At 32.5% G+C, this 17,187-nt stretch overlaps 1 protein-coding gene across 2 annotated transcripts in view; it reads left to right on the forward strand.

Moving 5' to 3' along the window:
- Positions 1-11,524, forward strand: part of LOC106467462 (la-related protein 4-like) — a 61,717-nt gene extending 50,193 nt beyond the window's left edge. For both annotated transcript variants that reach the window (XM_013927817.2, XM_013927819.2), the window contains 4 exons: positions 1,418-1,608; positions 5,440-5,794; positions 8,321-8,495; positions 9,971-11,524. In XM_013927817.2, coding sequence (XP_013783271.1) covers positions 1,418-1,608; positions 5,440-5,794; positions 8,321-8,495; positions 9,971-10,149 — 900 coding nt within the window. In that variant the 3' untranslated portion in view covers positions 10,150-11,524. The remainder of the gene's footprint in view (positions 1-1,417; positions 1,609-5,439; positions 5,795-8,320; positions 8,496-9,970) is intronic.
- Positions 11,525-17,187: the final 5,663 nt, after the last annotated feature.

The raw sequence follows: 17,187 nt of genomic DNA on the forward strand, positions 1-17,187 counted from the left end.
GTCACCCCACCCACCTCTTTCCATTTTTGAAAACTCTCCCTTATATACACTTAGTTCTATATATGACATGAATAATCAATCAGAAGCTCAGAATGTCCCCTTAGTGGCTCTCTTAGCTATTTTAACTGTCTTGGCATCATTTCTTTCTTTTGAACCAATATTTCAATGAAGTAGGGTGTGTCTTTAGTCTGCTCGAAATTTCATAATTTTTTAGACCAAAATACAGCTTAGTTTCTAAGCTTGATAAATTATAGTGGAATTCTATGGTACTGATATAGTAATTTATGATTATTTAGTTATTCAAATGTACATATAAAACCTAAAAAATATATTTTGTTTCATATCCTCCATATGCAAAAATGTCGTAACTAGAAGAGATAATTGTTTGCTTTACTTCTTTATTTAGTGTTCTATGTTTCAGGAAAAATAAGTTTAAGAACTAATTTGTAAATAGCAATAATCTATATACATATATAATGTATAATAATTGAAATGTGACTATTTTACAAAATACTAGTCTACTAAAACACAGCCAAGACAGGTTATTTTGTAAAGATTAAAGGTCAGTTTTATATCAATGGATATGGTATCATGAATGCACGTATGCCACATCATTGTAACTTCTGTATTGTTAGCCAGGCATGGCTGGAAAGTCAATACAATAAAAATGATAAATATATATAAATGTTATGAGATTTAAGCCAGTTAGACTAAACATTTGTGTTTTCGTGTTATAATTTATAGTCATTCTAGAACAAAAAACGCATAATTTATATTTTTTATTGAGGTTACAAAGTCAGTCAAATCGAACTAACCCATACAGAAGTACAGTAGTGAAAATAACAGAAAAATATAGTTTTTAAAAAAATATTTGATAATTATCTAGAGATTATAAATATTTTGCATATAAAATTTGAAAATGTTCTAATGCATTAAAGTGTTTTTTAATCTCAAAATCAAAATTGCTTTGCGTGTTGGATAGTCGACATTCTGAACGAAAAATGTTTACGAGAAAATCCTTAATTAAAAAATCTTAATACTTAATTTCAAAACCTGATATTCTGTGTACAAAAACTTTATAATGTTTACCAATAACCTGCAAAATTTTGTAAAGATGTGCATATATGATCAAAAATCATAGTGTAATTACTCCCATGGTTACAAGCCGGGTGGATTCCAGCCAGCTCGTAATGAAAGGTTTATCTAACTTATAATACTAAAATTTGAATTAAAACCACGAAACGTATTGACATAAATTCATAAAAGAGTAGTTCAATAAAATTTTGAATGGAATTCAACAAATGCGATGATGACATGGCCTTTGACACATGACCTGTCATAATAGGATTTATTTATCTTATTGTTGAAGCAATAAGAATTTTGTAGTTTGTCATAGTTTCTTTTCTTTATCCTCCAGGATTCGACTATCTCTGGTTCTGATGCATTTGAGAACCGACTATCAGATATAGTTAAAGGTACATTGAAGGCCCCTGGGGATGATAGCAGACTGCAGATTGAGGAACTAAAGTCCACTGTAATAGAAGGTCACAGCCTAGCAAATGGGAGCCTAAGTGAAACCATACTAACTCCACCAGCATCTCCTCTAAGGTAAATATTATATCACAATCTTACAGTGTCCTTAAGACAGTAAACAGACATCCATGCAAGTATACTTGCATCTTCTGTAGTGATGTGACTTTGAATTATTTAATTTTTTGTGCAGAATTACCCAACTAACATTCCTTTAACCATTTCATGATGGGCTCGGTATAATAATACACGAGTTAAGTATTTATTCTATAACATTTAATGCAGTAAGTGTATCTTCACAAAATTTGGTAGACTTTTAGAAAAGATTAAGAGTCTTTTGTACACAAAAAATCATATTTTTTAATGAAGTATTTTTATTATAGACGTGTTTGTGAAAATATCAAGTATGTTCCATTACCAATCTAAGTCTGAAGTGATTTTCATTTTATAACTAAAAAACTATTGTTCATTCCAAAAATTTCAGATATTTTTGTAATCTCTAAAACCTCCTCTGTACATTTCAAACGTTTGTTTTCAGTAAAACTTTATGTTTTGTCTGTAATTTTCTCTACCTTAACTATTTGACCGACCTCATAACTACCATAAAAAATTTGGAAATAAGTATAAGTTATGCTTTTTTCGCTCTAGAATGACTATAGATTATTACACGAAAACACAAATGTTTAGTCTAAATAGCTTAAATCTCATAACAGTATACACTTATATATAATTATTATTTTTATTATATTGACCTTCCAGCCATGCCTGACTAACAGTACAGAAGTTACAGTGCACATGCACTCGGGATACCGTTTCTAATAATATTAAACTGACCTTTAGTCTTTACAAAAAGACACGTCTTGGCTGTGTTTTAGTAGACTAGTATTTTGTAAAATAGTAATATTTCAATTATTATACATTATATATGTATATACATTAATACTATTTACAAATAAGTTCTCACTTATTTTGAGGATATGAAAATAAATTTTTTTAGGTTTTATATATACATTTTAAATAACCAAATGAAATCATAAATTACTATATTGATACCATAGAATTCCACTATAATTTATCAAGCTTAGTAACTAAGCTGTGTTTGGATTTAAAAAAATATGAAATTCAGAGCTCACTAAAGACTTACCTTATCGTATGAAATCTGGCGTGAAAATAACATAATTAACACATCAAAATGGCTGGGAAAACCACTAGGGGGACATTCTGAACATTTGATTTGTAATTCATGTCATATATAGAAGTAAGTGTATATAAGGGAGCATTTTCAAAAATGAAAAGAGGTAGTTAGGGTGCCACTGTGCTTATTCAGTACATGAGTGATATTTCACCAAAGAGAAAAGATATGAGGTTCTTATTTTATATTCTAGCTTGTCAATATCGGTAATTTGAGTTCCTAATTCGTACGAAACTATAGACTTTGTATTTTGTCATCACAAACATCTAATGTGAACCAGTGCTACATTCAACATACCACATGACACGCAAAAATCAATGTTTAGCTGTGTTTTTTCAATATTTACTTTTAAATTAAGAAATTAACTAGTGTATAATACTAAAATTTGAATCATAATCTACAGTTTGATACCAAACTTACTGACATAAATTCATAAAATAATAGTTGAATAAAATTTTGAATGCAAGTCAACAAATGCAATGGCATGTCCTTTGACACATGACCCATCATAATAGGGTTAAAGCTATAAATGTAAGCTTAATGAAGCACTTGGATTACCCAACTATCTTTTCTTTTAAAGTTGTAAATGTAAGCCTAATGAAGTGATTGAATTAATCAACTAACATTGCTTTAATACTAAGTTTATGGGAGTGTACCCAACTAGCCTTTGGTTACGCGTAATCAACAAAACAACATGAATATAAAAAAAAATACTTTTTTACAACTTGTAGGTTTCATTTGCATAAACCCTAGAACCTCCTAATTGAATATTAAAAGTTCTTTTAATTTAAGTTAATTTGTTTTGTTTTCACATTCGCTATGATATTACTAACTGTAGCTATTTAGTCAATTTGTACTATATTACAATGAAATTCTTAGCATTAAGACATAGCAAAAATGTACATATACCTTTGAAATAATCTTAAACCATCTTTTTTTTGCATGTCTTTACATTTTCACATATAATTAATTTTAATAATTTACTATCCTTTCCTGTCCTTTAACATACGTCAGTGGGCGTCCCTGCCCAATATTTCCATATGGTGGGCAGAGAAACTTCAACCCTTGGCAGAGCGTGGTGACATTCGCGTATTACACTAACACTTGTGACCGAGCAGGCATTGTGTTATATATAGAAAAATTATTAAACCTTTCAAATATACATCTTAAAACATAAATAACACACAATTAAGTAAAATATAAACCTTAAATATAATACAACTTTCTATCTAACTAATGTATTTCTAGGTGAGAAATAATGCTAAAGTGGTGGGGAAAAGGTAGTAACAATGCTAAGAGCAGGTTGTGCAAATTTTAAAATAACAATTAAGAGAACATAATTTAAAAAGTGCTCTTTCCATTGGTTATGAACATCTAGCTGAACTAAGTATTATTGGCTGGGAAATCGCAATTCAGTGGTAGAAAGTGGACGTGGCATCAGTCAAGAGTTCAGAGAAATTTATTTCTCTGAACGTGCCATATGGAACTTGAAAGAATAATGTGTAAACAGTGCAAATAACCTAGATTCTTTCTATATATGGAAGGTTAGCATGAGTCAAGAACTGTTCAAACTACAAAGACACAAATTTAACATTTTGTGAACTTGCAGATAATAAAACAAAACTTATAATTTTTATATAAGGTATCATTTGAAATAAAGGAATTAAAATTTAGTTAATATAAAACTTTGAACTATAATGTAAATTGTAATTCTGACATCATTGACAAACATTGATCATAAAATAGCTTAATTAAATTTTAAATGTAACTAAGTAAAATCTTGTGACATGTACAGAAAAGGATTAATGACATGACTGAATACTTAAGGAGGTTTTCAACAACTCCTTCCTAACTTATTTTACAGTCCAGTGACTCCAAAAGAACCACTGAAATAACAAGGGAGCATCTCAAGTAATTTCCCATGATGCATAAATGAACACTTTCTTCCCCAGCCTTGTGGTTGCTCATTTAAATGAGTCTAGATGTCTCAGAAAGAAACAGTTTTACAAATTTTGTATTGACCTGTTAAAAACTTGGACTAGATAACTGCTTATTAATATTGTTTCATGGTTATGCATTTGGACAAACCTCTTATAAGGACGGCAGCAAAATGTTAAAATAGTTCTCATTCAAAACAGTTATAAACGAAATAATTTTTTCAACACTAATCCGTCAGTACAAAAAATGTCTTTGGTAATAAGAGGTATCCATACACCTTTAAACACACAATAGTATACATGGTTATGTTTTTCTGTATTTGATGTTCTGAAACAAGATTATTTTGTTAATATTATAAAAGTGTACCTTCAGATGATGAAGTCTTGTATTACAATGTTATTTACCCAAACTTTATTATTACTGTTCAAAGAAACATTCATAATATAACAAAGTTCTAAATTTTTTCCCTCCCAGAATAAGAGCTTATCTTTTAGTGCTTTTCCCAGTTTGATACTGTATCTAATTGACAGGCCAGCCCAAAAACTCCCGACTGTTCCTAAGGGCAGACTTAAACTATATACACTCAAGTATTAAACAAACACTGGATCAGAAGGATTTTTTTTTTTTTACAGTAAACATGTTTTTTTTTTCTCAAAGAGAAGTATCATTAAACATGTTCTTTCTTTCTTTCAATAGCTATGAATGATTGTACTGTTGCTTTTTTTTTCTGTAATGAAGCATTAAGTGAAATTTTTGTTGTTAATTGCGATGTTTTACAGAGATGAAAGACTACTTAATCATCACAGCTTAACTGAAGGTATGTGTTCAGTGCAGTCTGAGCCAAAGCAACCATTTTCAACTGAGGATGCACGTTCTGAGCCAGAAACCAAATCAAAGCCAACAGTTCATAATACCAACAGAACTGTTGTTCTGACCTCCACCGTTACGACTGAAATTGATAGTTGCTGCGCCATATCTCCAAACCCTACTAGTTCAACTCCAACCATGTTTTGCTCACCTCAACCTGCTTTTAAATCCATCATTCCCACAAAGACTACAACCATCCAGTCACATCCAGTGGTTAAACAGCAGGAAAGTACAAGCTTCCTGATAAATGGAAACATTGACTTATCCGTAAGTGTATTAGTTATTAAACCAGATTTGTAGTGTTTTTAAATTTGGCTAGTGTATATTTCCAACTGTTGAATGTTTTCTATTTGGAGAATCAAAAATTCAGGCTGATGAAATGATAAAAGTACTTGCTGTTGTCATAAGTCAGTGTAATTTCTCAATGAAATTTATAGCAGGATTTGGAAGTTGTCACACTACTTTTAGCTTTAAAATGGAAGGCCTTAAAGTATGTTTTATTTGACTAATTACAGGGATATGACAAGTGGTAGTTTTGACCAGATTTCAGATACTTGGCTCCTGTTATCTGTTCAGGCCTGGTGGTTAGGGCATTTGATTCACAATTTGAGGGTCACAGGTTCAAATTCTGTCCCCAAACATGCTCACAATTTCATATATGGAAGCATTAAAATGTGATGGTCAATCCCAGTATTCGTTGTTAAAGATTATTCCAAAGTTGACAGTGGGTGGTGTTGACCAGCTACCTTTCTTCAAGTCTGTCACTTCAAAATGAAGCTTGTGCAAGTAGCCCTCAAATTCGTAAAAGATCTGTTTTCTATTTAGTTTCAGTATTTTAGGATTGGATTATACAATAAATATGAATATATACAGTGAAAGTGTACTGCAGGTTTAAGCTACCTTGTCATTGTAGTATAGTATTAACTCTATGCACCTGGACCTGGCTCTTTTGTGCATATCGTGACATTTTGGACAGATACATTCAAAGTTTAATTAACCCTTTCACCACGGGTATCCTTTACTGCACATGATACATAGTGTCCTACATTCAAAATTATATTAAACTACTCTTTGTTTATGTTATATCAATTAGAATAGCATAAAATCTCAGCTAATAATCCATATTTTAATAGTATACAAGTTTTATGTTCTTAATTCTACAAGGCAATATTTAAAAAAAATTCTGAATTTCCACTATTGTGAACCATGTGACAAATTTTCTCTTAGCATGTCATCATCCCTATTTTATCCACCATCCCTCGAAAAAGTATGAAATTTAACATAAATTACTATAAAATCGTTATTGCTAAGACAAACCACATAATTTTTAAGTCTTCAATTTTTTTGGTTACAAAGCTGTCGATTAGTAAATCAGACCCCTCCTGTCACATCCTCTCTTTCACAATTCGTTGATAGTTCTCTCTTTCGTTTCATTATGTATTACTTATAAACAATAGAAAGTCAAGGTTTTCATCCATCAAATGACATATTGTATAACGTTGTGTTCTGAACAGAATATAATCAATGTCACTTAGTTTATTGAGAGTTAAAAGTATTATATCTATAAAGACTAAGCAAGTACAAAAAAGTCAAAATACAAATTGACTGAGCCTGTATTGAGAGAGTTAAGTTTATTTATTACCTTCAAAATCGAATATTTTGAAAAATTTTCAGTCTTTACTTATGATGTGCATGCACTCACAATTCTCGCCCTTCTAGTTTGTATAACTTCAGTAGTCTAACTTCTACAGCAGTGTTTCTCAAACAAGGGAGTCACAAGCTGTCTACACTGAGTCAACATTTTTTTGTTTAGTCCTCAAGGTGTCTGAAAGGTACATAAATCACCTTTGTTATGAACCATGACGAACTGTTATTTCATCCTTGTAGAGATAATGAGGAGTCGTCTAACAACTCTTGCTGAGAAACACTGTTCTACATTATCTAACTAATACAAACACAAGCAGTGAATATTGGCAAGGTTAAATGTATAATATTAACATCATAACTTCTCCATTTGCTGAAATATCAATATATTTTCCAACCTATCACAGGATACTCATCCATCTATCTTTAACTTTCAAGGCAGTTATAAAAACTATTGGTTTTTATTTGAGAGAGGTTTTTATCAATAAGATAAATGTCAAAAAAATATTTTCTGTATAGTTGTTCATTCCCACTTTGTAAAGATCTGAAGCTTTAAAATTTGTTATTTAGTGGCATAACCTGCTGTGGCAATAACAAAAAGAGTTGTATTCTTTAGCGGCTTAACATGTTGTGGCAGTAACAAAAGAGTTAGTGTATTCTTTAGTTGATGTATATGTTAACATGTTTATACAGACATTGAGTTTTCAAGGAAAAGTTATTTCTGCGACATTGTGCTAGACATTTCTCCACTGACTTGTTTGGGTTGTGCTTATTCACAGGTATCTGTCCCATAGTAGGTTTATGATCAGTTAATTATGGTGTCACTTAGAATATGAATTATGCATAAAATAAGTGTTTGAGCAAGACTTTCAGTGGTTTTTATGAATATATTGGAATCTACATCATAATAAATTTCTGTATTTTTATTTTATTTTTAATCCGAAGAATTACACTTCAGTTATGATTTCATCAGACTTTTACAAGTATTTCAGTCTGTCTACCTCATAATTGTAAAAAATGTTTTAATATATAAATTTATCACCAACATAATGAGTCTTCATTTGTATCTGTAGTTTCTAAAATTGATTTTATTTCAGTTTTAAATAAATCCATGGAAGATGTACTAGTGTATTTCTTTTTTTAACAAAGATTGGATCTAAAGACAAAGGACGAAAACTGACTTACTCAGAAGTTGCACAAAGAGCTAAAGATTCAGTGGAAAGACTAGCCTTTGAATTGAAAGAAAAGGAACGCCATGAGACAGCCGTACGACAGCAGCATCACGTGGAGAGTGCTTCAAGTAAACATTTGGCTTCTGATTCAAGTAGGTTTCTCTAGATATTGTGCTTGTTCTCTAGTCACTGGGTGACATCTGGTAGAAGTGATGTTGGTATAGAGGCCAAAATTACGTTGTTGTAGTGTGATAAATCCCACATATCTCTTCATTTACTTTTTTAATTTTTTACAATAACCTTAGTTTTAAGAATATAGGATACAAAAAATACAAGTGAAAACATGACACCTGGTACCCTTAATAACTTAGAAGAGTTAATGTTTCAAAACCTGCTCAGCTTAGTCTACACGTCACACAGTGTGTTTGCTGTAACCCGAGTAATACCACAAAACCTGCAAAGTTTAGTGCACACATCAGTTGCTCGCTGTAGTTTATGTAACACCATAAAACCTGCTAAGTTTAGTACAGACATCACACAGTATGCTTGCTGTAGCATGAGTAATACCATAAAACCTGCTAAGTTTAGTACAGACATCACACAGTATGCTCGCTGTAGCATGAGTAATACTATAAAACCTGCTAAGTTTAGTACAGACATCACACAGTATGCTCGCTGTAGCCTGGGTAATACCATAAAACCTGCTAAGTTTAGTACAGACATCACACAGTATGCTCGCTGTAGCATGAGTAATACCATAAAACCTGCTTAGCTTAGTCTACACATCACACAGTATACTCGCTGTAGCCTGAGTAACACCATAAAACCTGCTAAGTTTAGTACAGACATCACACAGTATACTCGCTGTAGCCTGAGTAATACCATAAAACCTGCTAAGTTTAGTACAGACATCACACAGTATGCTCGCTGTAGCATGAGTAATACTATAAAACCTGCTAAGTTTAGTACAGACATCACACAGTATGCTTGCTCTAGCCTGAGTAATACTATAAAACCTGCTAAGTTTAATACAGACATCACACAGTATGCTCGCTGTAGCCTGGGTAATACCATAAAACCTGCTAAGTTTAGTACAGACATCACACAGTATGCTCGCTGTAGCCTGAGTAATACCACAAAACTTCCTCAGTTTAGTAAACGCATCACACAGCGTGCTCACTGTAGCCCAAGTAATACTACACATTGTGCTCAGTTTTCAAATCCAAAGAAGTATTACAAGTCCTGCCAAGGGAAACAAACTAAACAACAAATGATGCTTAATGTTGTCCATCAAATTTTTAACACAAATATTTATGCCCTTCAAGTATCATTGCACCAATAGGTTAGCATCTACTTACTAACATGCTACTGATCCACCAACAATATGTTGCCCAAATAAGCAAAAATAATTTGACTTATCTATAATTATATGATACTAAGTCCAATATACTGAATGATCTGTCATGTTTGGTGACCAGCCTTTATATTCTAGAATATTTAACAGAATCTAATAATATTTGTGTATCACTTCAGCAAATAGCAGAGGAAAATGTTAGTCAGTTTTAACTAGTGTTAGTAAAAGTACTTACTTCGAAAGTTGTCCAATTTTTATACTTTACTGTTTCAGAGAGCATTTCTGGAGACTTTGTTAAACCAAAAGTTAGTGAACAAAAAAGCAACTTTAAAGATAATGAAATCAAAGTTGGAAATAATGGAGTGGGAGCTGTGGAAAAGGAACGCTCACACCGAATATCTTCAAGATCGTCTCGTGAAGAACATGTCTCTAGTGGCAAAATGGGCAAATAAAATGTGTGTGAACTGTGACAGAGTTTGAAGATATTAATGGCAGAGAAGTGATGTTTAAGAGTTATCTACACTTAGCATTCAGTTGTGCACTCTAAGTAGTGTGTTAATGAAATGCTCCAAAACGAAATATTATCCAACAGAGTTAATATTGTAATGACACAGCTTGTCTCTGTAACATCTTCTGTTGCTAGGTTTGCTCTGTTACTTTATCAATGCCACCTGTAAGTGAAAATCTTTTAAGGCAGGAAGTGTTTGCTGCTTGGACTCAGATATTTTTGTGGTGTGTTTTAACAATGTGTAAGATTTGCTACGTGATAATGGAATCTTGAGTACGGTGCTGTAAATAAAGACAAAGTGGTACTAGGGTTTGCTTTTCCCATCTTTATTACAACCAGTTGAAATGCCTTAAACCTTCTTTCTCTAGATTTTTATATCAGCAATGACATTTCTGTTCGGGTTCCTTCACTTACGTTTCTAGTATTATTTCACCAGCCATCTTCAAATATAAATGAAGTACTTGTTAAAATAACAAATGAAAAGTTGATGATTGTTTTATATCTTTAATATACTCAGTTAAGGTTGTTTGGTATATTGAAGGTATTCAGGGATTTTTGCTGGGTTATGTTCAGATTTATCCATAAAACAGGTCTTGAAATCAATCTCTGTACTTGAGAGTTATAATGTATCTTGGGAGAGAGAGAGAAAAAGAAACAAAATTGATACTGAAGCTTTTTGGATAATTAATCTGTTGTTTAAATGTTGTCCCTGCGAGGTCAATACCATCTGTAATCTTGTAATGTAGATGTGTAGTAATTGGGAAAAAAAAAACATTCATCTTTACTGTAAATTCAGCCATCTTTTTCTTTCTTTCTTTCAAATTGTTTGGGAAATATTCAAATTTGTGTAGGAGAGCTGTCCCTGGATATTTCTTTCTCTATTTGCATTGATTTTAACCTAATTTTAACAGTTAATTATTCCAACTTTGTGCTTCTCTAGCCATTTTATTTTATCACTTAATGAGCCTAAAAGGTTTTATACCTTTCTAATCTCCTTCACAGTAATTCACCAGATCTTATTTGTAGAAACATTTCTTTTATGATTGATTTTTATTGAGTAAATAATGCCAGGAGATTAAACATTTTGTAAATGTAGCAAGTCAGACTCTCGTGGAACTTATTATCGATCAACAAATGTGAAGACTAATATCAGTGTGTGACCACAAGGAACTTAATGTACAAGAACCATTGGTAAGAGAATATGGTGTTAATCCAAGCTTACGGATGGTTTTTTTTGTTGTTGTTGTTTTTTGTGATACTTGTTTTATAAATTAGTATCTATATGAATAAAGGAGATATGTTTTGACTGGAAATAATAATTTGTAACAACTTGTAATGATGTTTAAAACTTGCAAAGATTTCTTGGATTCTTTTTTTTTATCATTGGCTTCGCTCCTGCTGCAGATGTTGGCTTCATATGATGTTGGATAACCCTGGAAAAAGATGCATGAGATTGATTAGACTTGGAAATTATGGCTTGGGGTGTTATTTGAAAGTTTACCATAATTCATCTATCACCTGCATACACATATTATACTAAAATCTATATATATATATACATGTATAAATATATATATATATAATTGCATTGAAAGAATGTCCATACTATTTAATGGTGGTGTTAGTCCTGTAGATTGTAGTTTCCAGTGAGTTTTTAGAAGGTTTGATCCCATATGCCTGGAAGAAATGTGACTGTAAATTTGTGTACACAATATGAGACTTTATTTTTGAAACAGGCAACAGAATGATTGTCTCACAAGTAACAAAGTTAACTGCTGAACATTCTATACCATAGTTTAATGCAGTATTAGTATCAACTGAAAATTAATTATAATACAGTTGTACATCTTAGTGGTAATTTCACAGTATAATCTGTTAAAAAAAACTTACTTGTGAGCTTGTAGTGTGTGTATTTCCCTCCGTGTTAGGTGGCTTTAAATGCAAACTTTTTAAAAAACAAACTTAAGGCTGCCTTTGTTTTTTTCTCTTTAATTGAACTTCACTTGTTTCATGAAGTTAACTAAAAATATAATACGAGAGAATGAAACTTCAGAAATCACTCGTTGTTAATTAAAATATATTTTTTTATACTATGGTTTAACTTTTTTTAAATCAAAAGCATGCTTTTAATAACTGCAAGAACTGCTCACAAATAAAGCTGTTAGGTAAAAGAAGTTAGATAGATTAATCTCTAGTCCTTGTAAATTGTAAGCTCACACAACAAGAAAAAGTATTTTATGGAAAGATTTCTTTAATGAGTAGGTGTGTAATTATTTTGACACTATTTTTTTTTAAGTTTTTATTTTGTGAAATGGAGCCAGGCTGAGGAGAGGGAGGAAAAAGGGAGTATATTTGAATAGATATTACGAAGCTACAATACAAATGTGCTCCTATCTCTCTCCATGTGAGAAATACTGTATCTTTTCGTTATTAAGCTGGAAACCAACATTCTTATCAAATACACCTCTGTTCTAAAATTTAGGTTGATAAACTATTTATGGCATTTGAAATGTGTCTTGTGCTCTTTTTTTTTTCATTTGTTTAATCACTAACGAGTAACATATTTTAAGGTTGATATAAATAGATCTAGTTATAAAATGATTCAACCCTAAAATTGAGAGTCAATCGTAGTGAAATTAGTTATTTTGGTCATCACAATATCAGACAAACTATAAGAACCCTAGAAATTGCCTTTCAGTGGTAACTTAGTACTAAGAGCCTTTGAACAACAGAACTTTTATGCTCGTCAGTTTACTTCTTGCATAGAATCCATCATTTTAAAAGGAATTCTCCAATTTTATGTCAAAATTTGGTGAAAGTTGTTGCTTTTTGCAAAGTAACTTACTAATAGAAGGAAAAACTTTTAAATGCTGAATTTGTCAGTACACAATGGGAGAATGTCTGAAAGTCAGATATATTGTAGTTTTAGTTGCATATTTGGAAGGTGTGATGTTTACATGATATGGATGCAGTTATGATGTAGTTCCTATTGAAATTAAGATGATCAGAAAGAAGGGTCATCATAAATGTAAGAAACCAAGCAAAAGAGGATAAGAAAACTGAAGCAGGAGGAATATTAAGACTTGAGATACTTTGTTTTTATCATTGTAGTCTCTTTCACTGTCATAGTTTGTTCAGTGATTGGTCAGAGCTCAACCAATGAAAGTCATAAGAATTAGTTAAATTATTTATTTATTGTTTTTTCTACTTGCTAAGTGCACAGAATGTTCTAGATGTCATGAACATGTTTAAAACCATTCTTAAATCAAGATCAGTGCTCTAGATGTCATGTTGGTATTGAAAACAGTTTTTACAGTGTAAATCAAGGTCAGTGCTCTAGATGCCATATACATATTGGAAACAATTCTTACAGTGCAAATCAAGGTCAGTGCTCTAGATGTCATGTACATATTGAAAACAATTCTTACAGTACAAATCAAGGTCAGTGCTCTAGATGTCATGTAGGTATTGAAAACAGTTCTTACAGTGTAAATCAAGGTCAGTGCTCTAGATGCCATGTACATATTGGAAACAATTCTTACAGTGCAAATCAAGGTCAGTGCTCTAGATGTCATGTACATGTTGAAAACAATTCTTACAGTATAAATCAAGGTCAGTGTTCTAGATGTCATGTACATATTGAAAACAGTTCTTACAGTGTAAGGTCAGAAAGGTTTCATCAACACCAGAACAATTTTTGTGAGTTTCTTTTTTCCTTTCACAGGGAGAGATTGAATACTAAACTTCAGCAGAGTTTTATTTAAGAAATTGATATAGTAAATTTCCTGTTCAAAGTTTCTACAAAATAAACATGGTAGTTTCTGTATGATTGACTCTCGAAATTAAGGTTAAAAATCAATAACTTCATGCAATCATTTTTTTTCTCCATTTTGTTACACTTCAACATATTAAAAACTAGTTAAAAGGTTATCTTAGTTATTAGAAAAAAATCCAATTGATGTTATTTTCTCAGGCTTGTTTACATATAATGTTAATTAATTTACAGAAACTGTTATGTAGTTTGAGAAATCTAAATATGGAAGTTAAAATCATCAGTTTCATTATACAAAAAACATTTAAATGTTATAATACATACATCAATTTCATTCAAAAATATTTCTTTTAACCTGCATTACCAATTTTACAGATCTTAGGTTTTTGTAAAGATTTATTATTTCTGTAACAATAAAGTTTATTATATTGTATGTTCACAATAATAAATCCAAGTGAGATGTGTTGGTTTACTAACTGAAGGAGTTTTACTGAACAAGAGAAACGTGTTGGCTTATCAACTAGGTAGCTTTACTGAACAAGAGAAACGTGTTGGCTTATCAACTAGGTAGCTTTACTGAACAAGAGAAACGTGTTGGTTTACTAACTGAAAGAGTTTTACTGAACAAGAGAAACGTGTTGGCTTACCAACTAGGTAGCTTTACTGAACAAGAGAAACGTGTTGCTTACCAACTAGGTAGCTTTACTGAACAAGAGAAACGTGTTGGCTTACCAACTAGGTAGCTTTACTGAACAAGAGAAACGTGTTGGCTTACCAACTAGGTAGCTTTACTGAACAAGAGAAACGTGTTGGCTTATCAACTAGGTAGCTTTACTGAACAAGAGAAACGTGTTGGCTTACCAACTAGGTAGCTTTACTGAACAAGTGAAACTTGTTGGCTTACCAACTAGGTAGCTTTACTGAACAAGAGAAACGTGTTGGCTTACCAACTAGGTAGCTTTACTGAACAAGAGAAACGTGTTGGCTTATCAACTAGGTAGCTTCACTGAACAAGTGAAACGTGTTGGCTTGTCAACTAGGTAGCTTTACTGAACAAGTGAAACTTGTTGGCTTATCAACTAGAAAGCTTTACTGAACAAGTGAAACGTGTTGGCCTATCAACTAGGTAGCTTTACTGAACAACTGAAACTTGTTGGCTTATCAACTAGGAAGCTTTACTGAACAAGTGAAACGTGTTGGCCTATCAACTAGGTAGCTTTACTGAACAAGTGAAACGTGTTGGCCTATCAACTAGGAAGCTTCGCTGTGTAAGAATCGATTTTAGTCTAGATTCCATTCATTTCTACTGGAACTGGACACTGTACGTCACAACCAGATGATAGGAAGAAGAATGTCGCCGGGTGGAAAAGGGTAGAGTGTGGCCCAGTTGTACTGCAGGGACAACATGCATTACTATAGCAAAAGGGGTGATAAAAGAATGACGTTCTCCTTCACACATATGTAGAGGTCTTTAGGTGCATTATTTTATTTACCTATGTATTTAGAAACACGAATATTTTCTTGATATAACTTTCTAGAGGAGAATTTGTATCCGATCAAGAAAAACAAAACCTACTTGACATTATCTGCAATTGAAGTTTCGTATATTTTTGTTGTTTTCAAGTTGTGGAATTACCACATTAATTTTGTGGTACTAATCCAAAGGAATGTGTCAGTACTATGGTACCTCTGTTTTGTAAAAGTTGTCAGTTCTAATTAAAGCCACTTGTTGGGCAGAAATGGTTGTTTCCACCTGTTCTTCTCTCCAGTAACGAAATCTTAATTTAAAATTTTATTTATTTAAGATATTGAGTTTTCTTTTATAAAACTGTGCGACTAGCAGCAGATGGATACAACAAGGTCATGGTCGTATAACCTTGAGGACACGATAAGGTCATAGGACGTATAACCTTGAAGATGAACACCACAAGTCAGAGGTGAGAGCAACTGAAGCTCAAAACGCATACTGTCATCACTACTACTTTCTCCTTCGGTATTTAATTTTAAAAGAAGTTAAGTCAGATATTTCTAATCCTAGCAGTCTCCTGGTGGGACAGCAGTATGTCTATGGACTTTTTTCAACGATAAAATCCGGAGATTGAATCCCCACGGTGGATACAGCAAATAGCCCAATATGGCTTTGCTGCATAAAAACAAACACTAAATTAATCCTAGTATGCAGTTGATGTTGTTTCCAAACGTCAATTTATCAAAATTAATTACACACTTCCTCGGTAGTAAGTAGTCAACTCTAGTATGCATGGGTCTTCAATGCCAGCCAAGTATACTTTGTGTCTGTCCTTCATACCTATGAGCTCAATAGTTACCCACACTGGTCCCCACAACCTTGCAGAATGTCCTGTCACACCACAGAGCTTATGTATGGCTTCTGGTACTCCTTTGTGATCCATCATCTTGATACTCACAAGGATTTGCTGAGATGCAGAATCTATGACAAAGTTGCACCTTTGGCCATCCAGCTTTCCTGTCACGTAGACACTATATGTGCTTGGCATTTTACACCTAGCTGTTGGGACTTTCACGATGGGGGTTGGTGGGCATACCTCAACACCAACCACTACTGGTTTCCCCGAGACTGACTTATTGGTAGTATTCTTCTTGTAAATAGAGAGAGTTTAGCCAACTAAACAGTGGGAACCATGTTGTCGCCTATTGTGACGGGATTTCAAGCGTAAACTATCTGCATAAACCACAACTGAAACAAAGCGAAGCACTACTACAAACAACAGTAGTGAAAAGAACTATGACACAACAAGAAGACGAACAACACCAAACGCAAAGTAAGGACACATAAACAATGTCTCAAACTGTAGAAAATGCACAACTAGAACAAACCAAGGAAAATCATAAATCAAATACAAAAAAAAGAAAACTGACAGTACTCTTGTGGAAATTCTTAAAAATATTCTAACAGAATTCATAGCGGAATACACAAAACCTGGACAAACAGAATGCTGCATTAACGAAATAATAACACAAAAGATACAAACACGTCAACCTCAAATTATCACATCCATTACAGGCTCATTAACTAAATAAATTCATAGTGCTACACGTCAACCTCAAATTATTAGATCCATTGCAGGCTCATTAACAAAATAATGTTACGTCTCTGTTCGTTTGTAAATTTTCCGTAAAAACTCTTTCAGAAGAAACTTTAGCGATACAAGTCCTTTCTTAAATAAAACT

This window comes from Limulus polyphemus, unplaced genomic scaffold (assembly GCF_000517525.1).
Source record: "Limulus polyphemus unplaced genomic scaffold, Limulus_polyphemus-2.1.2 Scaffold2623, whole genome shotgun sequence".
NCBI classification, from domain to species: Eukaryota; Metazoa; Arthropoda; class Merostomata; order Xiphosura; family Limulidae; genus Limulus; species Limulus polyphemus.